The 24019-nt window shown below is 39.5% G+C and overlaps 1 protein-coding gene and 1 long non-coding RNA gene across 3 annotated transcripts in view; one reads left to right on the forward strand and one right to left on the reverse strand.

Annotated features, from left to right (window-relative positions):
* Window positions 1–2727: 2727 nt before the first annotated feature.
* The window catches only part of IL6ST (interleukin 6 cytokine family signal transducer), a 31307-nt gene continuing 10015 nt past the window's right edge, over window positions 2728–24019 (forward strand). The window contains exons 1-12 of the mRNA XM_083403851.1: window positions 2728–2924; window positions 7202–7282; window positions 8724–9035; window positions 10776–10911; window positions 11547–11701; window positions 14152–14303; window positions 16956–17112; window positions 18862–18944; window positions 19803–20022; window positions 21584–21760; window positions 22696–22797; window positions 23417–23563. Coding sequence (XP_083259977.1) covers window positions 7216–7282; window positions 8724–9035; window positions 10776–10911; window positions 11547–11701; window positions 14152–14303; window positions 16956–17112; window positions 18862–18944; window positions 19803–20022; window positions 21584–21760; window positions 22696–22797; window positions 23417–23563 — 1708 coding nt within the window. The 5' untranslated portion in view covers window positions 2728–2924; window positions 7202–7215. The remainder of the gene's footprint in view (window positions 2925–7201; window positions 7283–8723; window positions 9036–10775; window positions 10912–11546; window positions 11702–14151; window positions 14304–16955; window positions 17113–18861; window positions 18945–19802; window positions 20023–21583; window positions 21761–22695; window positions 22798–23416; window positions 23564–24019) is intronic.
* Window positions 18345–22164, reverse strand: LOC310660123. 2 transcript variants are annotated; one of them, XR_014503215.1, is made up of 3 exons: window positions 21409–22164; window positions 21067–21166; window positions 18345–18430 (listed from the first exon to the last, which is right to left on the reverse strand). It is a non-coding gene; the product is annotated as an uncharacterized lncRNA (long non-coding RNA). The 2 variants fall into 2 exon arrangements; XR_014503216.1 differs by having other exon boundaries at window positions 18348–18425.

Here is a 24019-nt window from a genome sequence, read left to right on the forward strand (position 1 = left end):
TCAGAGTAAAACTAGAGTTATTCATGTGTCTGAGTTTTAATTGTTTCTCACAAACACAGTTCAAACAAAGCACACACACACACAATTCATGAGGCATGTCAGTAGTAATTTTTAGAATATTAATGACTAGTTTCCTTTGCTATTCATAGCTTTGTTTTCCAAGTAAAAGGGGGTTGAGAGTGTGAAGTAGCTATTTCAATTTTTCCACCAGGATTTCCTTGAGCAGGTAGAGGAGTGCCCTTCTTGTTCTTATCTAGGTAAGTTTTGTCTTTGTTCCATTATTTTAAGTCTATTGCCATGGCCACTTGTGCTCCTGGACTCACCACTTCCATGTGGCCCCCAGAAGATTACCCACAATGGAATATGGACCTCTGACTGAAAAAATGTCCCCTGTCCCAATGCAGAGGAACCATTTCAGAACAGAAACAAGAAAATCCAGAATTTTCAGCTCGCCGGGAGCCTGCTGTTTATCTGTGTCCCTTCTGTGATACAGACATGGAAACAAGGCAGACACACCCCTGCCTTGGCCTGCACCAACTGATACAGTGTTTGGGTGGCTTGTGGCTGTCATCACATTAGTTTTCTGTGTGGTGGTGTTTCCATAGGTGCTGAGGGTGTGTTTGTGTGTCATTTCCACATCATCTGCAGATTCTGCATGGGGTTTCTTTTTTCCTGCCTGGGCTGAGTGGTCATAGGATATTGTGGCCATAGTGGTAGTGCATCTCCCCCTTCCCCAAGGTAATTTAATTAATATATTTATTTACTGCTCTTCATCACTGCGGCAGCAATCCCAGGGCATTAAAAATGCAAATTGCAGTTCTTTTTTTTAAAAAAAAAAATATTTTTATTAAGTTTTGGCACAAAAAGTAAAACAAAACAGAAACAGAAACAGAAATAACAGAAAAATACAGAATTACAAAAACACAAAACATCAAAAAAAAGCAACAATAAAAACAATTCCATTTTCATAATATTTTTTGCATTCACTTGTTTCATTGACTTCCCCATACCTCCCTTCACTGTATTCCAAATCTTATATTTAATCAGCAAATCCCTTCCCTCTACCTTAATTTGATCCTTATCTTAAATTTAATATCCTAATATAACTTAATCTCCTTAATATCTTGAATATTGAATCTTTTAATTTTACAACTTTAGACTAAAAACCTTTTACGTTCAATCTGATGTCATTCTAACATTCATTAATCTTATAATGTTTCTGTAAATAGTCTTTGAATTTCTTCCAGTCTTCTTCCGCCGTCTCTTCTCCCTGGTCTCTGATTCTGCCGGTCATTTCAGCCAATTCCATATAGTGCATCACTTTCATCTGCCATAAAAATGCAAATTGCAGTTCATATAAACAAGCAAAACTTCACCAACCTGCTCTTAACTAACCCAATAATAAACAGACAGGCTGAGGTACTAATATCCAGAGAATGCCCGAATGTCAACTTACATGAAGAGCCTTCTCCAACCTTGGGGACTGGAGTACAAAACATCTGGAGGGCACTAGGGTGGGGAAGACTGGTTTATGCAATGGGCCGCCATTTTGTTGTTTAATAATAACAACAGAAACACTGTCACAAGAGCTAACTGTTTCTCATATTTTCATCCTTTATTTCTGTCCTGTTTTATACATTTGAAACAGAATCTTCCCAGCAGCTTGTAAACAATGCTTCTGTTTGAGAAACTATGCTTTAATTTCTGGAAGGATGGCTGTGAAATTATTTTGCATTAGAAAAATGTGGTTCAGTGGCACCTTAAAGATAATCAAATGCCTGTGTCAGTAATAAGTGAACTCTGACAGATGGAAGCTATTACCATAAACAAAGATAGTTGAGGCACCTTACAGTGCAAGCCCATCCATGTCTACTCAAAAGTAAGGCCCAGTGACTTTAATGGGGCTTGCATCCAATAAATGAGGAATTGTTTAGGGGGGTTTTGTTACTGATATTAGCATTTTGTAACTTTCCTTTTCAATACTATTATGATTCCTGTGGAAACAGTTTCCATTCGGTTGTGTACTTTTTGACTACTTTTGTTATGTTTGTAATTATGTAAACCTTTTCATGCTTTAAGCTGAGTGGAGCAGGGTTTTAACTATCATTATTATTTAGCAAATTATACTGCCCTTCATCCGAAGATCCCAGACTTACAAATAAAATGATGGTGACTGAAAGGACTGCAACTGTAATATAAAGACTTAACAGATTCATTATAGTCATCAGCTTTCGTGGCCTTTCCCTTTCCCTTCCCTTTTCCTGTAGTGAGAACCTTGCTGGTATTTGAAGCGCTACATAATAAAAACCCCAAAATCAGCTCAGTTATCCAGTGTATCTTGCTCACGTGCTAATAAGCAACCGAGCTCAACCGGGCTCCCTTCCAAAGTAAGCCAGCATATCGGATTGCACCTTCAGCCTGCAAAGCGCACATTCAGTCTCAGCATAGCCAACCCCTGGGAATGTACTGGGTTTACTTTTGCTGGTTAATTGGTTGGGGCACGGAGCAAGGGGGGAGGATGTCACACTCTCTGAACGTTCGCTGCCCTGCGCGCAGGCGCCGTTGAGCGCTTGCGGCTCGCCACGCTGAATCGCAGCGCCCCCCGCCCACCTCCCCCTTTCCCGGCCTCTCTTCCCCTCCCTTCCCCCGCCCCTGCTGGGACCAGGAGCCCGGAATCCTGGCAGCCCAGAGGCCCGTTACGGGAAGCACCACCTCTGCCGTCTGCCCCGCCCATGGCCGTGACGTCACCGCCCTGCCTACCAATGGCGGCTCGAGCGAGGCGCTCGAGGTAGCGGAGTGAAGCCGTCAGTCAAGGCGAGCGGCGCACCGCAGTTCATAAGGTGTGCGCGTCGGCGGCGGTTCGTGAGGCGTCTGGCGGGGACGGCGATGGTCCGAGGCCTGTGAGAGTAGCGCGCCAGGAGGAGGTGAGTGAGGGGTGGGTTTACCGGCCCGCGTTGGCCTTCGGCCGAGGGGAGCAGCCTGTGGGCCAGACCGAAAAGGAAAACTTGGCAGCTGCCCTCAGGGGGGCGAGGCGAGCCGCTCTCCGCTTCCCCCCGCGGACGGGCCTTGTCCTCCGAAGGCTGTGAGGGAACGAAGCCCGTTCTCGAGAAGCCCGCCTCGGTCGGGCTCTGGCCTCGGAGGCGGCCCCTGAATCGGCTCTCTCCTCAGCGGAGCCCTTTTAATGTGCGCAGCTGAGGCGCGTCCCGCTTTTCGGGCGCCTCGCGTTGCTTTGGGACGCCCACCGGCGCCTCAGACCGTCAGCGCTGGGTCGGCCTGGTTTGCGACGACGCCCCCTGGTAACATTTCTCTTAGAAACCACCCTCCATCACGGCCGAGGGTGGCAGCAGAATTCCCCCTGCCCTCTTTTTCCTGCGCGTTCTTACGTGCGCGAAGAGGGGTCGGGTCGGGGGGGAGGGGCGACTGCTCCGTACTCCGGTCTGCCTTGAGTTCTCAACCGAATGGGGCAAGTGGTCGTTCTCCCTCGACGAAGCATTCAAACAAATACCTATGGAAAGGCTACCCTGTCGCGATCGGTTTGGAGAACCTGAGCTAATTTCTCACGGTTATTCCTTCCCCTCTTTTACACGATAAAGCTCAGCGGTCGCAGCAGATAAGGGTATATACAACCTTATCTTATGGGTCGCCTCTCTTTCCTCCACTGTTGCAATCTGGCCGTCCCTGATCTTTTCACTCTTTCTATAACTTTTTTTCCCCTTTTCCAAATTCTTATCTGTGGGGCGTTTTTTCAGGTAAGCCCCACCCCACATAATCGATTACATGATGCAGTGCACACACCCCATCTGAATGGGAATGCACATCAACTTTGTGGGGGCCCAGCCCCTTGAAATATGTTGCTGTGGGGGCCAAAACCCCTTGGGCCCCTAGGAGTTGGCTCCTATGGTGGGCACCCATTGCCATTCTAAGAGAAAGAAGAGGGTGTTCATGTTGAGTTCCAGCACCTCTTTTTCTAGAAAAATAGCACTGCTGATTAGTCAAATGAGGATTGTGCCAGTGGCATTTGATCAGTGGACTAGGAGGACTAGGCTGGTCCCCTAAATGTCCTCCTGGTGTCTCCTCCCCAAAGCCCAGAAAGCTGCTGCCCCGCTTAGGGAGGGAGGCACAGTGCTCACCTGCAGTTGCAACTTTGGAGGGCCCCAATCACCCTCACGAGCTGGTTCCTCTGGCCCTAACTGATTACCTATGAAAAAAATCACTGCATGCCACTGGATTGTATGTATGGCCAGGAGCTGAATCATACCCCTGCAGTCCAGGTCTCATTGTGTTGGTGGTAAACCTGTTCCTAAACTGGAGGCTACCTTTGTGTTGCCCTTTAGACACTACTGGGCTACAACTCCCATCAGCCTTGGCAGCATAGCCAATGGTTTGGGATGATGGGAGTTGTAATCCAGCAGTATCTTCCTTTCACTCCCATTCTTTGACTTCCACTTGTACAGTTTTAGACCAAACTGCTTTGGAGGAGGATGCAGTCTTTTTGTTGTTATATGCAGTTGATGGCATGCTATATAAACAATAGTGATAATGTGCAGTGTTCTAATACATTCTTGATATTGAATAGTACTGGGGTCAAGCTAGAAGTACATGGTGGCATAGAGATTGGCTGTCATTCATCCTAGTTGATATCTCTTTTGAAAGACAGACTGGTGCATCTCAATATTGTCTCTACTGTGTTTCTGGGCTCGCCATTTGTGTACTTCCTCTCCTCACCCTCCCAAGGATGCTAGGATCATCAGTATGCCTGATTAGGGGATTTCCACAGTGTTACTTGACTACAGTAGTGTATGGCATATAAAGGAAATGATACTATTTTTATTTGTATGATAAATTTAAGTAGAGTGCTGAGAATTAGTACAGGAGAGTGGTGAGAATTTTCTCGGCGTGTGGTTCTTTTACCTGAGTTGACGGTTTGCCTTTGACAAGATGGGAAACATAAGCAGTAGCCAGTAAAACTTTCTTAAGGTGCTTCTTGGTTTGCTATCAAAGGCAAAAAGGACAAGATCAAAGTAGGCTTTCCATTTCCCCCCCACAAACTTCCTGTGGATTCTGATTATCTTCTGTTGTGCATTAACAGTCTACTATTTTAGCTAAAATTGTATTGGTACTTTGCAACCAAAATTTATTATAATATAGATTTTGGTTCTAAATACTGTATTAATGTAATGTGCAGCCTGATCATTGAAGTTAGGCATGGTCTAGTCCCATTGAAGTAAGAAGGGCTGAGAATGCATATGCATAGGATTGCACTGTTGGTGGTGGGCAGTATTAAAATTCTGTTCTATGATGTTAGATGCACTGGAAAGAACTATGTTGGCTTTCATTTTTAAAGCACTTTGTTCTACCTAGAAAATGTATGCAGGCCTTGTAAAGCAGAAATGCATTTCAAATCTGCAGTAGCATCAGTTCTTAAGAGTCATATTTCAAAGATCCAGGTGTCAGGAGATAATTTCTAACTTGTAAGATCTGCATATGGGGGGTGGTGTGTGGGTGGGAATTCTATATGCACACACAATTTTAATCTGAAATTGTAACATATGCCTGGGTTGTATTTCACATTAACCTGTAGTTAAAATAAACTTATTCAATATGAACAAGCACCATGCCAGTGTGTACTCCTCAAAGGTCTGTGTCTTGTTCCTCCCTTCCTCCAGCTCCTCTGGGGAGAAAACAAATCAGAATTTGGCTTGTTACTTGTGAACCCAGTCTTTTGGTTTGTTACTCTTCAGACAAACCATGAGCAGAAGCAGGGCAGCAGGAGGGAGAGAGAAGTGAAGCAGGACATATTAGCATTAAATCACAGTTTCAGTGTGACACACAAACCAGGCCATGCAGACCATGCAAACTTCTGCTTCTAAATGGGAACATTAACAAGGGTAGATTAAACCCCAAAGTACACATAATCTGAAAGCCCATCTCCTCCTCTCAGACATTCTTTGGCACAAAGATCAGTGGAAGGGGGGCCCTCTTGGTGGTTCAACCACTTTCCAAAGCTCGGGGTTGCAGCCTCTGTATCCCTTAAATTGTTGAACTCCCTACAGAGGTGCATCTAGAACCTTCATTGTACCAAAGATGCATCTCTATCCTGTCTGTTGATACCTGAGTTGCATGTTTTTATAATGCACCTAATTTTTGTAGTTTTAAGTTGTTTTTACACTGATTTTAATATTGTGTCTTAATGGTTTTAACTTTCCCGGAGACCTTAGGATGAAGGATCAGGTAATAAATTGTTATTATACTAATCCAAACATACTAAATCAGATATATATACCTTTTAGAAAATGTGCATCATTGGCCAAGGAAAGTTCTAGCCACAAGACAAAAAATGGACTTTATCAGTATATTTAACCATGATCACTAAGTAAACCACAACTGTCAGTTTTATATTTTTATAAAATCAGTATTGTGATAATAATTAACAAGCAAGCTAGACATAAATTATATATAAAATGGAGTGTGTGTTAGTTTATACTTTCCCCTCACATTATTGCATTGTGATAATGGTTGAGAAGTGAGCTCAATAGCCACGCTCAGGGGCATATTGTACCTGGTCATTGACCACTTGTGACCAAGTGAAGATGCCTGGGCGCCAGGATGGCACCTGACATCTCCACCATCTGAAGGTTCATGCCTGGGGATCATTGGATCTGAACTGTTTTCACACACTAATACCACATCCTGTAGAATTTTGTCAGGTTTATTTATCTTTAAAATTGAAATGGATTTCAGAAAGCAAAATGCTTTTTCTGTGCAGCCTGAACAGGAGCAGGTACCATTAAGAAAAAGAGGCAGGAATAGGAACATATGTGGACTGTCCCTGAATCGAGTACTTTTCTTCTTTAAGTTTTCAGAGTTCTTAAACTAGCTCAAGGTGGTCATCCGAACTAACCAGATGCTTAATTGATATTCAATCAATCATTTGGGGGGGAAAAGACTTTAGAGCCATCTTGCCCCAAAATGGCAACTAGACAATTGGGGAGTTGCCTGTATTCCTGTTCTCACTCTTGGCTGTTTCCCTGAGTGCTATTCTTTGCTTGCTTTCCACAAAACCTTTTTGTTCATGGTTAATAAACCTGTCAGAACAGAGGAAACTACAGAACCTGTCTCCTGAGAAGTGTCTTCATAAAAAGAAAATAGTGACTGATTGAGCAGAGTAAAAATATTATATATAAAAAAATTGTTTTTACAGAGACTTGGTTCAAGATGTTTTCAAAATGGAGTTGGTTACTGCAAGCTGTGTGTACTCTCCTGAGCATTTACTCCTTTGGAGGTAAGTCTGCAGGATTAATAATAATAAATTGTTCCACTGTATTATTAAGCTCTGTCAGTTTGTTGATTTGTATACATTATAGAAAATGATTCTTGATTTTTAGTTTGAATCTATTATATGGAAGGCAACGGCATAGAGACTACAGGCTTGTCAGATCTATTTGGTTTTTTATTATTATTATTATTATTATTAAAACCACAAGATCTGTGAGCCAGAGCCAGGTGTAAAAGGCATACAGTTAGATTACATTCTGAGTCTTTGTATTTGTTTTTGGTAGCAGAACTGAATCAAGTTCACTGAAAAGTCCACTCCTGGTTAACCCAGACTTTCTTCATTTCAGGAGCCTAATGTAAGGGGGGGGGGGGCGGTATTCTAGATATATACCGTTGGCTTGTAAAGTCAAAATATAAAAAGTTGTGAAACAAGCCAATAGTTGATGTGGTAATATGAAAGGAAGGATATTTAACTTATTATCAGGTTTTCTAGCTTGCTAAGTTCCTCTTTTTAAAAAGAAATCCTGTACAGTAGAGAAAGAGTACACAAAAACTAATTAAGTTACTACATGTGGTATGTTGCGGTGGAAAGTGAGAAGATGGTTGAAATATTTCCTGCAAGATTAATATTTAAATTGCACAGGCAAAATTGAATAATATGCTTTTGGAAATGAAATATAGGTGAAATTTCAAGACAATGTTTCTCTTTACATAATATTAAACAGGCCTAAGGAAATGTAGCACATATGTACTGCTACCTCTGCACATTTCTATCTTTTTTATTCACTCCTAATTCTGATGTTTGATAATGAAACTATCTTTGAAATCATGAGGTGTGGGGGAGTTCACTTAAACTAGCACAGACAAGAAATGCAAATAGTCCTTAGGAAAATGATTACAGTTGCTAGACCTAATGTCTTGGATCCTTAGATATGAGAACAGAAGTAAAGCTTCCTTTCCCTCCCCCATCCTCTGCATTACCCTGAACAGCCTCTGGAGACAGTTGGGATTCCTCATGAACAATGTGGGATGGGTTTGCTATGGTAGGGGAGGATTTTCCCCCAGATTGGAAGGAAATTCCCAGCTATCCCAGCAGTCTCTGGTACCCCATCCCAAATTGTTCGGGGGGGGGAAACCTTTTGGAGTAGCTTTTCAAGGTGTAGAGCTCTCACAAGATCTCACTGGAACCCAGAAGCTGCTGCTGCTGCTTGTGGGTGGGGGGTGCCCATGGATGGGCAGGCCCAGAGGTGAATTCAAGAAACCTATCTATGAACTTCCATCCAGTCATTTATCTTGGATCCAAGCAAATGTTGTGAATTAATGTACACTAGAAAAGTAAAGGGGGAAATGTATTTTCTAGGTAACTATTGTCTTCCGTTGTCATATTGTATGCTTATAGCAATAGTAGCCATGTTAGTGAACAATACCAAACAAATGATCTCTCTCAGTTTCAGATGGATATGCGCAATCATGTGGCTATATAACTCCGGAGTCTGCTGTAGTATCCCTTGAGTCCAGCTTTACAGCATACTGCATTCTTAGTGACTATTGTCTACACTATGGCAACCTTCGTGCTGATAAAGTTATCTGGAGAATTCAAACTAAGGTTGTTCCTAAAGAACACTATAGCATAATAAATGAAACTGTTTCAAGAGTAACATTCAATGACACGTCTATATTGGCTTCTCCTCTGACTTGTAACGTCTTACTGGCAGGAAGCATTGAGCAGAACATCTATGGAATTCAAGTTGCCTTGGGCTGTAAGTATTTCTCCTTAAATTCTTCCTTGTGGGGATACACATAAAAGGAACAATCGACTGCCATACAGTGGACCCTCTAATTACATACCACTCTGGATATGTAACTTTCAAGTTACGAACGTGGCAAACCCAGAAGTGTATACTTCCGGGTTTCGCCACATGCACAGAAGCGGCACCTCTGCCTATGGACTTTTCGGGTTGTGGATGGACCCCTGGAACAAATTTAATTCATATCCGGAGGGTCCACTGTATAGTCATTCTCCTGCTCCTTATAACACTCTTAGAGGATGTTGAATTTTGTCAAATATATTGAAGACAACATGGAGAAATGAGAAACTTTTATTTCACATAGTTGAAAGGTACCAAGTAAAGAAGAAAAAAGTTACATCGTCACTTGGCAAATATGTCACTAGGCAGGAGTAAGGGCAGAAATTGCTGCCTGAATGATGTTTGTTCCACATAGTAACTACACAATTTCTGCCCTTGTACTGTATTATGAGATTCTGAGTATGATTTTATTTTGAGAATAGTGGTGACCCACCTGGAGAACCTGTCAAAGATGTAAAATGGGATATAAGTTTTCTAAATAAAGTTTAACTATGTTACATGGGGATAGGCATTATGCTTCCATAAGAAAGGCAGTTCAGCAGGTATGCCTGTATTGTGTAGCATCAGTTTCAGCGTAGCCCATTGATCCCTGTTCCTTCTGGCTTATTCAGTCTAGCAGAGAGGGTGGTTGGGTACAGAGTGTGATTAGCACTTCATTGATTGCAGGGGTGGTGCATGCTGCCTTGGAAGAGGTAGTGGTGTGTCCTCCCTTAAATAAACCAATCCTGGGCCCCTTAGTTATACTAGTTCCTCTACCGGTAAAAAAATACCCTCTTCTTGGGTAGGTGGTAGAGAGAGTTTCAGTGCAGGATAACCACCTACTATTCTTGGATGATGCAATTTTTTTATTCCAGTCTGGGTTCAGGCCTGGTAATGGGAATGAATTGGCCCTGGTCACCCTGATGGTTGAGCTTTACAAAGAGCAGGGCAAGCTGTGTGCAACCTTGTTCCTGCTTCTCAAATCTGCAGCTTTTGACAGCATTGGCCATGGCATCTTCCTTGACTGGGAGCAGTCATTGGGCTTTTTCGTACACAATTTTATGGCTCCTGTTACCCCTTTAGGGTTGTCTGTCCTGAAACCATATAGGTCAGCAGTTAGTAGGACACACCACCTTAGTTGGCACCATACCCATTCTGTTTGGAGTGTCATCTGACCCTCCATATAAGCTATTGTAGAGTAGCAGAAATCCTCCTGTGAGTAGCCTGCTTGCACAATCTTGGATCCAACTTGGGGAAAGAACAGGTGAACAATATTAGATTTTGATACACAAATTCTATTTACAGCTGTACATGCTGCCTCGTATGTAAAAATGATACTATTGCTTCAAGCGCTTTTATTTTCCTGTTTTATTTGTAAGCTGTCTGGGGTCCCTCTGAGGGCAAAAAGGCAGGAAATAAATACTTCCCTTCTTGTAATATTTTATGTCAACTGTGGTGTTTTGATGTACTTCCTTTTTACCTTTACCTTTGATGACCTGTTGACATGAGTGCTCTGCTTTACAGTATTGAAAAAAAACAATTAAAAATGAGTTGTTTTTTGAAAAAATTGATTAGGACCAAAATGAATTCATGTTGTTTTTGCAAGTATACTCCTAGATTAACTTCTGTTTATTTGTGTGTGTTTAAATGCAGTTTCTCCAGACAAGCCTGAGAATTTGAGTTGCATTGTGCATCAGAAGACAGGAAGAAAGAAATATTCTCAAACTTGTACTTGGGAGCCTGGAAGATACACATTTCTTGACACCAATTATACTTTGAAATCTCGGTGGTAGATATATTTTTTCAGTTTTAAAGACCTGTAGTTAATTTGTTGAATCAGTAAATCTTACTGACTAGTGATTTAAATTGATTTAATTTAAATCAAATCCACGCTGTTTGCAACAATATTTTTTTTTAAAGAGCAGAATATTTTGTAAGAGGAAAAGAGAGAACAATAGTTTGCTTTAAATCCCCCCACAACAGAAAACAACATAATGTTTAGAGATATCTACCAGACTTTTTGTTGATGCATACTTATGACTGGTTAGATGGTATACCAGTTTATTTAAAAATAAATAAATAAATATGAACAGTTACTTCCTATTTTACTTAAAAGTATTTCGATTAAAGCAAATTGCTTTTGGATTGCAAATAACGTGTGTTTTTTGGGGGGGGGAATCTGATTTGGTGTCCTTTTAGCAAAGCCCCACCTTTAAATAAATAAATTTCTTTGTGATATTGTGGAGCAAATGCTATAGTTAGTCCAAAGCTCATTTACTACAGAGTAAGTTTCATTGAATTCTGCTAGACTCACCTCTGTTTAAATCTGTCAAGGATATGTACATATAGTTGTAGTTTTTGACGTATTGGGACCAATATAAATTTTAGTGTATTAAATGATGCTGCTTTTTCTCCAACTTCTAGGCCAAACGAAGAGTTTCCTGACTGCCTGGGTGCCAATAATTCTTGTACCACTACTTCGGTTGTATTTTTTGTCAACTTGGAAGTGTGGGTAGAAGCAAAGAATGCTCTTGGGGTAGTTGAATCTGACCACATTGTGTTTGATCCTATAAAACATGGTAAATATATCAGTAGAGCTACTCCTATGAATGATTTCATATCGTCATATCTTCTAAGGAAGATAATGTTTCTTTATATGGTGAAAGAAGGAATAGGGTGGAAGAACAAGACCACCACACTGGGGAGAGTCACACTGGGGAGAGTCTAGAAAATTATGGTAAACCAATGTGCCTGAAGCTGGAGGGCAATGGCTTAGGAAAAATATCTAAAAAATTTTAAGAAGACAATAGCTGGCAAAGAAAACTGATGAGACCCGAGAGACTTTAAGCAGGGACTGACCAACCAAAGTTTCTGGGTTCATCAAGCAGCCTGCTCTCCTTCCATAATGGGATTGCTAACTCCAGGCATCAAAAGACGCAGCTTCTAACAGTTGGATTTCTGTAGCCAAAATAGATACACCAGCCTTTCTGGAGGTGGCTCCTCTTAATTTTAGTTGCTTCTCCTCTAGTTCTCTGATAATGGTTGAGACTCATAGAATGGACCCGAATAAACCAAACAATTGGTTTAATTTACTGGTTTTAGCACAAAGCAAGTGTCACTTGCACTCAGGTCAATCCTATCTACTGTTTGATTTTATTCAACATAGTTCCTACACAGAGTTTGGGTGGACTGAACCCCCAAAAAGGTATTCAAATGTAGTTTTTAAAATAGTTATTAATAAAATTGACCATATGGATTATATATTTTCCATGTTAAACTAACTCAACTAGCTTCCTGTGCATTTCAGGGCATGATCCGAAGTGCTTTTTTAAACATTTTAAAGAGATCTCGCTTGATTTCATAATGGCATCTGATGATTAGCACATGTCAAATTTCAAAAGAGGATGCTAAATAACTAATCATTGGTTACAACAAGCACTTTTGAATTCACTTTCAGCACCAGTTAGCTGTTTGGTGCAAGGAGCCTGCCTTCAAAGGGACTTGCTATTACTGATCAACAATTACAGGAATCTCTGTTGAAGTCTGTTTGGGGACCTGGCCCCCTCTCCCGTATAAACCTCTCCCGTACTTACGATATTCAGAGCTCCTTACCTTGTTGCTCCTACTTTCAGAGGTTAGGCAGGTGGCAAATGTGGAATAGGACCTTTTTTGTGGCTATAGAAAACTCACATTCAGGATACAGACACTTTCGAGTTTTAGGCACCAATTGAAACATTTTCATTTTTCTGAGATTTTATTATTAGGTTGGTGCTTTCATTGCCACTTCTGAGTGTTACACTCCAATTTTTGTTTTATTTTGCTGTTCACTTTTTTATCAGGTGTTTTATTTTATTACCTTATATTTACTAGATACATTTTTATACATTTTGCAGAGCTTCCATGATGTCAAATACCAACAGTATTGCATCTTTTGAAAGTTTTCCCTCAACGTATAGCACGCCATGAATTTCCAGTTAACTTTCCATAAACTTTCCCATTGTTTCATACCAATATTATACCCAAAATCCTGGGCTCATTTAATCTTGACGGCTTTAACCTCTTCCTCCTCTTTGACTTCCCAGTCAAGGAGGAGTCGGTATGTCTTGGAAAGAATTTTTGTTTTGGAATTGATCAAATCTGTTTCCAGTCTGGGTGCCTCTGTCGAAAACCCCTTTTTGTTATCCATCTTAAATGTCTCAAATAGTTGATAGTATTGAAACCAATCTGCTATTTGCTCTCTTACTTCTTCAAAACTTTTTAGCTTTAATTCGTTTGTTTCTTCTTTTAGTAAAGTTTTGTAAGTTGGTGAGTTCCCTTCCGTATTTTTTCTTTTTACCACAGTTGCCTCAACTGGTGAAATCTACCATCCTTAGGCTCTAAAAGATCTTTATATTTCTCCCAAACCGTGTACTGGGATTTTCTAACACTGCCTCATAATATAATGTTAGGTCAGACAGGGCAAAGCCTCCTCTTTCCTTTGCATCAATTAGAATTTGATGTTTAATTCTAGGTCTTTTTCCCTGCCATAAAAATTTTGAGATTTCTTTTTGCCAGGTTTTGAGGCAGCCCTTTCCACCCAGAATCAGAATTGTTTGGAATAGAAAGAATAATTTGGGAAGCATGGTCATTTTGATGATAGAGATCTTTCCTAAAAATGAAAGGTTTAGCCGACTCCAAATCTTGGGGTTCCTTATAATCTCTTTCCAGGTTTTCATATAGTTATCCTGAAATAAATTGATGTTTTTTGGAGAGATCCAGATACCTAAGTATTTTGCTTTATTGCAGATCTTTAAGCCAGATGTTTTTTCCAGGTCTTCCTTCTCTTACGTTGTTACATTTTAAAGCAGCAATTTTGTTTTGGAGAGGTTTAGTTTGAAGCCCGCCACTTCTCTGAAAGTTTGTGCTCCTGTTATAAAGGAGCAAAAGTTGTGCTGCGTACCTGAATATTAGACTTCAAATTAATTGGAACCTATATATTAAAAACAATGAAATGGCCTGTGGCTAATTGAGTGCACCTTTTTTCCCCTAGTAAAACCGCTGCCGCCATCCAATCTGTCCCTCAACTCAGGAGAACTTCCCAGAGTCCTAAAGCTATCATGGGAAAACCTATTTCATGAAGCACCACTGGAGCTGAGATTTCAAATTCGATACAAGATAATTGACAGTATAGACTGGATCCAGGTAACCCCACACCCATTATTTGTCAATTTTTTTTTGTGGCATTTTCTTTTATACAGTTGGTGTGTTTGCATCCAAAGAGCTGTGACAGTTGCATTTTATCTACTAGAATGGTATTTGTTTAAATGAGAGAAAATATAGATTTCAGTTAAGTGTTCAGTGGAAACATTTATAAATTAAATAATGTGAAAAGAAATATAAAAAATCTTTGTTGGGAAAAGTGAAATAGAAATTTAAGAATAGGTCAGAAGGAAAATAAACTGTTGAGGAAGCTTGTCGATTCTACTTCACAGTAGTTTCTAAGGGATTGACAGGCTGCTGGCAGGATAGGAAAATAAGTTTGACTTGATAATTGTCAAAACTAAATTAAAAAAAAAAATCATTCCAGTAGCACCTTAGAGACCAACTAAGTTAGTTATTGGTATGAGCTTTCATGTGCATGCACACTTCTTCAGATCCCACATAAGCTTTATATAAGCTTGTATATAAGCTTTATATTGATAGCAAATGTCTATCCCTATTGGGATGGGTAATTGCAAGGTGTTGCATCTTTCAGAGGGAGTTATTCTGACTTTTTCCAGTAGTAGTACTGTGAGATTTGCAAATCGCTTCCAAGGCAAAATCACTTGGATTTCTGCTGAACCTGATGTTTCAGTTGGTTCAAGTCCATTAGAGGTCCCTAGAACATAATCAAATCACACCTTGTGGGATCATTTTCAAAGGTTGCAGTCCGAATATGTGGGCAGGACACTTGTGGCAGTGAGGCTGACAACGTGCACTCCTAATCCCTACCCATCATGGCTGATAAAATCAGGACAGGATTTACTGAATGGGTCAAGAGTGTGGTTGATGCCTCATTACAGGAGAGAGTTATGTCCATCACTCTGAAGGTTATCCCCCCTGAGGTCCTCCAAGGTTTTAGAAAACTACCACCCAGTGTCTTAATATTCCCTGCACATATGCCCGGAGGAAACAGACTACATAGATTCCAGTCTGGTTTCAGGTCCAGTTTCAACACTGAAACAGCTTAAAACACCCTTTTTAATTACCTTTATTAAGATATGCAATCCTCTTGGCTGCCCTTGACCTCTCAGAGGCTTTTGACACTATTGGCTATGGTGTCCTTCTAGTGCAACTCATTCCTACCTGAAGGGTCACAGCCAGAAAGTAGTTCTAGGAGGCTGTTCCTCGGCCCTGTGGCTTTTGATTTGTGCAGTCACGCAAGGGTCGATTCTGTCTTATGCTAGTCAACATTCTGTATGAAACTGTTGGGGACTGTCCTTTGAGGATTTGGCACAGTACCATCGCTATGCCAGCAATAATCGGCTCTACCTCTCCATTCTATCTGAATCTGGAGAGACTGTGAAGGTGTTGGACATGTGTCTCGAAGCAATGATATAGCTAAATTCCTAAAACCGCTGAAAGGGAAACTTTAAAAAAAACAGCAAGAGCTCTTGCTGCAAATTCCTTCTCATTAGAATGGTGTGGTAGAAAAAGGAATAAGTGCCACAGCAAATATAATGTGCAGCAGTAAGGATCAAGCTCCAAGGGATACTTAGTCTACTTGGGTCTTTTATGATGAAGGCAGAAGGTTCCATCTGCTTAAGAACCCTGTCTCTACCTCCTGCTCCACATGAATTGCAGTACACATTCATTTGTGTGCTTTCACATTTTAAGACTATAAGCTTGGGATATTTTTTAAGACAGTGGAGGCTAAATTTCAGAATCCTGGTTTCAGACAGGATTAATGGCACGTGTGAACTTCTTGAAAAACTAAGGCAGCTGCTTGAAACTAGTACTGGGCCAAAGTAGCGCCCAGCCAAATTTCATAGGTTTGAAGGATTGGGGGCAGAGTGAAATCTCTGCAAAGACTGCATTACTTATCACTAGGTGGCAGACTTCAAAAAGTATAAGAACTTCCTTTAACAACAACAAATCCAGGTCACCATTCTAGCCATTTTCTTGTATAGGGAAGACCTCTGGGAACACTGCTACACTTTTACAATGCCTTTAATTTATTGTTTTTTTAAAAAAAAAATAGAGAAAGGGAGAGAACCCTTTGCTGCATTGTAATGTACGATAGAGCTTTCTGAAATTAACCTTATCAGACCCCCTCAAAATACCCATATAATTTCTGTTACAATTGTAATTTCCTCTTGCCTACGGCATGTGATTGGAATAGAACCCAACTCAGTTAACCTCCTGTCAACCTATGGAAATAGGACAATTGGTAGCTTAGCTTTCGTAGGTGGCGAGGGTTTAACTGGATACAATACCTGACCTGAAAAATATATATTCTGATGCTTGTTATCAACATACTTCAGGATTACAAAAAAAATATGATGCAACATAAGAATTACTATAAAGTATAGTTACTTTTTCTCTCTTGATTAGATGTTTAGCTCCATAAGCTTTCTCAGTTTTTGAAGCAGGCAAAAAACACTAAATGGAGGGTGGAGAGATTAGTGACTAAACAATAGTGTAATTTGAATTTAAGTTCTTTATCACAATTTCATGTTTTATGCTAACGAGGGTCATTCAAACAAAACATCTAAATTTGCTATGCTGATTTTGAGTGAGAGCTTGAAAATTCAGTATAGTGAATGTTGTTCATTCCCTAGTAGCACTTCTTAAAGCCCAGTTTCATTTTGGCAGGTTCCTCTTGAAGACACAGCAACACACAGAGATTCCTTCTTCATTCAAGATCTCACACCAAACACAAAATATGTGTTTCAGCTGCGTTGTGTAACTAGTTGGGGAGAGCACTGGAGTGACTGGAGTAAAGAAGTAGTTGGGTTCACAGCTGAAGATAGTAAGTAAGATTCCAAACTTCTCCAGTTTGCTCTGAATTGTCAAAATGTGTTTCTGATTAAAAGGTTTCTACACAATAAATACGTATACATATGTGTAATAACTATGATACAATAGAATGCAATTTGTCGTTTAAATCACGAGTAGCAAACAGTAGTTATTAATATTTGCGAATTTACTCTGATGTTCATTCATCTCTTATTAACCTCCCAAGTAATGGTTCAGCATTATCTTGTACTTTGTTTCACAATAGATGATGATAAAGCTCAATTTCTCAACAAATTAATAAGTTTTCTTCTCTTACCTTGACCAAATTTGACAATTTTACCATTTGAACTGTAAATCATCCCTGTATCTCAGAGGGTTGGCTTCCTCCTCCCCCCCCCCCCCAGTTATAGCTGATTACCGTATGGCCAGCTGCTAATAAGTACAGTAGGCCTATAACTTACAAGCATTTACCTTGGGCACATTCAATTTTACATGCTTGACAAAATAATAATATAATAATAATTAAAAAGGGGAACCAGGAAAAAAGACTTTGGCAATTCCACTCACCATTTCACCCAGTGTGTTTTGACTATATACAATTTCGGCTTTAGGCACGATTCCCAAAACGTAACCCTCACATGAGTTGAGGGCTTACTGTGAATCACCAGCTCTCTATCTTCTGACAGAATCAGATATTTGACACAATCAAATAAAGTAACTATTGGGTTCTAATTTCCTGTATTTCACAGATTACCAACATACAAAAAAGATTTTATTTTTGGAGAAAGCCAAATTATTTGGTACTTATCTGTATTTCAGCATTAATTCTACAACATACTTGATTTGTACCCCTATAAATGTGGTTTAAACCTTAAAGAGATTAAGAACTAACAAAAATGGTTTATAAAACAATTATTCTATGTTGATATTGAGAGTTTGATTTGGAACATGTTTCCAAAGCTATTGACATGTTCATTGATGCTTGAAACACCAACTCTTATTCTCATAAGAGCCAGTGTGGTGTAGTGGTTAAGAGTGGTAGACTTATAATCTGGTGAACTGGGTTCGCGTCTCCGCTCCTCCACATGCAGCCCCTGGGTGACCTTGGGCTGGTCACACTTCTTTGAAGTCTCTCAGCCCCACTCACCTCACAGAGTGATTGTTGTGGGGGAGGAAGGGAAAGGAGAATGTTAGCCGCTTTGAGACTCCTTTGGGTAGTGATAAAGCGGGATATCAAATCCAAACTCTTCTTCTTCTCATTTGGATTGTTAGTTAGTACAAGATAAATCAAAATCCATGAACGTGCTGTATGTATTCCTCAAAAACCTATTCTAGAAATAAAAAAAATTATAATGACTTTCTGTACCTGCTTTCTTATCTTCCCCATTCCCTCACTATATTCCTAACTGGTGGTGAGTAAAAAGTTTGGGCCTTTTAGCCCGCCTGGGTCTGTCTTTCCTTCAGATCACACAACTGTGATCCTTACTTCAGAAAAGCTGTAGGAGCCTCCCAGCCACTTTTCCTGGCTGTTTGTCCTAAATCATGGAGGTGATACCAGCAGACACATGCCTGGCTGTATGTCACAGCCGACCATTGGATGACTAGACTGCTGCTATTCTTCATGCTCCATCTCCTGCAACAAAGCACTTGTGAATATATATATAAGCTTGAATGTTTTTCAGTACCCTACATATATATTAAAGAAAAATGAATAGTGGGCTAAATAAACATGATTCTTAAGAGAGATGTTTGTCTTTATCAGAACCAACTAAAGGACCAGATCTGTGGAGGAAGATTAGTCCTGTTCACTCACCAGAAAACTGGACTCTGGTGCTGATTTGGAAGGTAAGTAGTACCAAATTTACTACGCTGCATGTCTGATTTCCTCATGTTCTCACTAATATCTGTCATCTGCACTCAAACATAATTCCTGTTATATGTAAACTCATGATACTATAACACTACTGTAAACACTTTCTTCTAGGTGGTAGTTTCTTTCACAATATATTGCACTCAGGATATATTGAAGTGTAAGATATGCACACGTGTAGTTTATGAAGTAAAAGGCTCATGTATGTCACATTTGCTACTTGTCCGTTTTAAAAATAAACAGGGATGAAGATCTTATGCTTTCTTAGTCCTTGCTTCTGCAAACTGCAAGTTGTACAGGTATATATGTGCCCTTCTCCGTAAACATGGCACACATGGATGTAGTTTCTGGATAATGGTTCTGTGAAATACTGCTTGAGAATTGTCCATGTTTAGCTTATGAGGCAAAATAATTTTGAGTGAAGTGATTTATTCTCTTTGAACAAAGCTTTAACACGTAAGCCTGATCTCAGCAAGTTAGAAGATAGTGTGTTCCTGTCATAATGGATGAGAAGCATGAAATGATGTTAGCTGGAGCATTGTGCCCAAGGCCAGATGGTAAAATATCATGTCTGTGTAGGACTTTGGAAAAGGTATCATGAATAGCTCTGTAGTAGACACACTTTGCATAAAAAAGGATCCTTGTACAATATCGGTTAGGATCTTGGTTAGCAAGTCCGAGAAAGGCTCTGCCTTAGACATTGGTGAGCTGCAGCTCATCAGAATAGATGGTTCTGGCTTAAGTGACCCATAAAGGTCTTACTCTCATTAGCTAATCTCAGATGTTCACATATAAATGGTTAAATAAAACAGATCTTTTTCTATTTTGGACAGGAGTTAAGTCCTTCTGAAGCTAATGGAATAATTTTGAAATACGATGTATCTATCTTGGGAAAGCCACCACTTCATTTTCAACAGCAATTCTACAGTCTGAACACCACACAGCTGACTCTAAATGTAGAAAATGGGACATATGAAGTGAGAATTAAAGCATCAAACAGTGTGGGTGAATCTCCTGCATCAGTTTTGCTGATCCCAGCAACTAACTCAAGAGGTAAGTTTTCCCACATGGCTTTGAGTATATATCCCACTTTTTTGCCTACTTCACACATCCCATTAGAAGGATCGCATGTAAGATTAAACTAAACGGTCAACCACAACACTTAAGTGAATGCTACTGAAAAGTTTGTGCTGCACTCCTTCCTTGCTCCTGCTGCACGGCGAACAAAAAAAGTTTGGCTTGTCATGTCATCTGAACCCAGGTCCTTTGTATCTTGCTACACAAACCAGGAGCAGCAGCCAAGGTTTGTGCTTGCTGCTTGTGGTTTGTTAGGGGAGAAACAAACCTCAAGCCTGAGTTTGGAAGACACAACAAAGCCAGAGAAGTACAGCAAGAACTTTTTAGCCACATGTTGCACATTCACATTAAATCATAGTTCGTCTCTAACTGTGGTTTAATGTAATGTGTAAACTGCATCCCCACAAGAGGAGGAAATATTTCAAATGTAAACTTATTGAAAGATATCAGTCTTTCAGTTTCTGTTTGTTTTCAAATTAGCATTGCATCTGTCCAGTTCATTTTATTTTATTACATGTATAATGCACCTTTCTTCTGTCATGGAACCCAAAATGGCGTACATGGTTCCAGGCCATCTAGGTATTTGCTATACCCAGAACTGCTTAGCTTCAACCAAAAGGTCGCTTCAGATAATGCTGCTGCTTCCTCATCAAATCTCTTTTCTTTTAACTTAAGATCCAGGTGCTTTACAGGATAGCTTCTAAACGTTTGACTTATTTAAGGCAGTGTGGGCATTAATAAATGGAAGCAAGCTTGTGAGACTTGGCATCTTCATTCTAACTTAGACTATTAGCAAAGCAAATGGACAATACCAATACAAATTATTTATTATGAAGTCATAACCTGCAACAAAATAAAACCAATAATCCTACAAGCATCTGTCATGGATGTTTTAGCTGAGATTCATGCATTGCAGGGGGTTGGACTAGATGACCCCTGCCGTGTCTTTAAAATTTATGACTCTATGATAAGTAAAATACTATAACATACAAATACATTAAAATGGGTTGTAATACTTACAGCCCCATTCTACAGAAGTCTATAGCTGAGAGGAACAAGTGGGGATTACATATCTGGTATCTGTAAGACTTCCTCTGAAATACGTGGCACCACCTAACAACTGAGACAGGAATAAGTACATATTAAAAACGTATTTTATTCCCTTACTATATACTGCTATATTTATATGGCAGTTTCTCAGTGTGGTGGACCTGCCCACTAATAGGTCATTTTTATTTTTTGCTTTCAGCCATTGCAGCACAATAGCTATTAAGGAGAAATGAAAACTTTATTAAATGTGCTTCAAAATGTAAACATTTGAATTCTCTTTGGGTGTCAAAACGTGATTGAATTACAACTTACCTTGGAAGCTGTTTGATCTGTGACCTTCGGCATCTGCTCAGACTTTATTAACATTTTGTTGAAGTGAAATATAATTGCAGCTCTCCAACAACCCCTTTTAGTTTTTTAATGTTTGAAATGTTATTCTTTTAGAAATAAAAATACTAATTTAACAGTATGTTTATGGTCATTTCAGCTCCAGTGAAAAATCTTACAGCATTTCCTAAAGATGGCAAGCTCTGGGTAGAGTGGACAGTTCCTAAAACTGATGTTAATAGATACATAATTGAATGGTATGAAGAGTGTGACAATTTGACATGTGCTAGTGATTGGCAACAGGAGTCTGGAATGAAAAATCACACATTTTTAAGAGGTAACTCTCAATATTTATAAACTCTTCGATATTTATTGAGTACACAAACATTTTTTATACCTTACAGAAATGTGATTTTGTTTTTTAGATAAAAAGGCACTTGTAATTTGACATCTTTTTAAATATAAAAGAAATATAAATATGTCTATAATATCTGATATTTTTAGTGAGTCTCTAAGCTCCTGTCACACACGGGGAGGAATTCCTTTAGGGCACTTTTTATAGGTTGAGAGAGATGGATTCAATGTTACAGCATGCCAGTTTTGTCCTTTTGTGAAGTCTATCAGTGTGTGTGCCCTTCTTTGCCAATGACTGAGCTCTGAATAAAATCAGTCTCCCTTTCATCATAGTCCAGAGGTGATCCTGCTTCTCATCCCTTTTGTGTCAAGGGAACATATTGAAGCCTGCAAGAAAGACAACAGAGCTCAGTAGCTACACTAACAACAGATGGGAAAACAGACCTTGGGTGTCACAGCTATGCCAGGAGTATGTTTAGCTTCTTCAGGATTACAGTTTTCCAGTATAGTTAAGAAACTCTCTGACACTGCATTTACTAGGTAACTTCACAGATTTTCATGGAGAATGCTGTTCTGTCCCCACCCATGGACAGCTTGGTCATCGCAACTGCAAAAGTTCCCTTTTAGACATTTCAGATAGAGAATAAGTATGAAACATTTGCGCAATCACTTGCCAGCATGTCCTATATAACATCCAAGATTCATTCAGATGTATTTTAGAATAGCTTCTAAGCTGTTCAGCTGACTTTCCAGGTATTTAGAGTATTTGTACCCCACTCTTCAGCTGAAAAGGCTGCTGGAGTGTAAATGAAGGGATTTGATTAAAGGAAATTGATGAACTAGTGTTCAAAATGGAAATGTCAGTGGATCTATATATTTGAGAATATGCAAATCTGATTTTTTAAATTATTTCCTTAGGAGGCATAAAGCCACGGAAAAGCTATAAAATAAGTGTGTATCCATTATATTCAAATGGTCAAGGAGAAGAAAGATCAATACAAGCATACCTTGAAGAAGATGGTACGTTTAAAGCACCAGAATTTCTCTTGCATGACAGTAGCCAGAAACGTCTTTGAACTTCTCCATCAATAGGTGGCATGACTGCATTGGGCAGATGGTGTTTTCTGAGAAATTAACTCACATTGTGCAGCTAGCTTAAGGGTTGGCCAAACCAGATTCATGTGGTCATATGGTTTCCATTTTTAATGTGATAAGTAAAGAAAGAAACCTCCAGAGTCTTTAGCTTTCTTCTGATGTAACTAGTGATCTAGTGTTTACTCATGTGCTCCTCTCCCCTTTGCTCTGGAAATATTTATGAAAATCTGTGATAAATGGCCTATACTTTTTAAATGTGGAGTTTTTTACTTTTTACTTTTTATTCCCTGTACATAGCTATTAATATATGGGCTCTTATTATGCAAACCTTGTTGTCTTCGTTATTATAATAATTTCTTCAAAATCTCAACAAAATACAGACTTTGAAAATTAAAGGTTCTTCTTTTCTTACAATACAATCAGACATAGTATGTCATTTACCAGTATACCAGATAAAATGGCATTTTAATATAACAAACTTAAAATAAGCAGTTATCTAGAATTTGCTCTTCAGAATTAATTTTTCAATATTTTCCACTAATAGCACCTGCTATAGGTCCCACTGTTCGCACAGCAAAAGTTGGAAAAACTGACGCCCTTATTGAATGGGAACCTCTTTCAGTAGAAGAACAGAATGGATTTATCAAATACTACAATATAATTTACAGAACAGCTACTGGAAATGAAACAGGTAATTGGGTTTTGCTTATCATGTTTAAATGTATGATTCGACTGAGATTACTTTTTCTAAAGATATTTTAAGCTTTATTTTTGCCTTTTTCTCTACCCAAACTCCAGACATTTTAAGTTAGCATTTATGTCTGCAGCAGCATCATAATGTATAGTGATGTGGCACAGGTGTAGTAAAAGCACTCATTATGCTTATGTTTTTTGCTGGCTCATATTTCTGGGAACATTTTTTTTCTTTTCTAAAATCATTCCTTTTGACTGTGATCTATAGGAACTTTCAGTCATAAATTAAGCTCACTTCCTTCTAATTACTGAAAGTCGGCTCTCTTTAGTGTAGCTTTTAGCTTTTTACAACTTCCGTGAAATGTATAAAAAGCTCTTCAAGCTTTCATATCCTGACAAGCAATAATATGCTCTACGTGAGCTTGTTTTGATGATCTGGAGGTTGCAGCTGATG

The sequence above is a fragment of the Podarcis tiliguerta genome (genome assembly GCF_965153285.1).
Source record: "Podarcis tiliguerta genome assembly, chromosome: 11".
Classification (NCBI taxonomy): domain Eukaryota; kingdom Metazoa; phylum Chordata; class Lepidosauria; order Squamata; family Lacertidae; genus Podarcis; species Podarcis tiliguerta.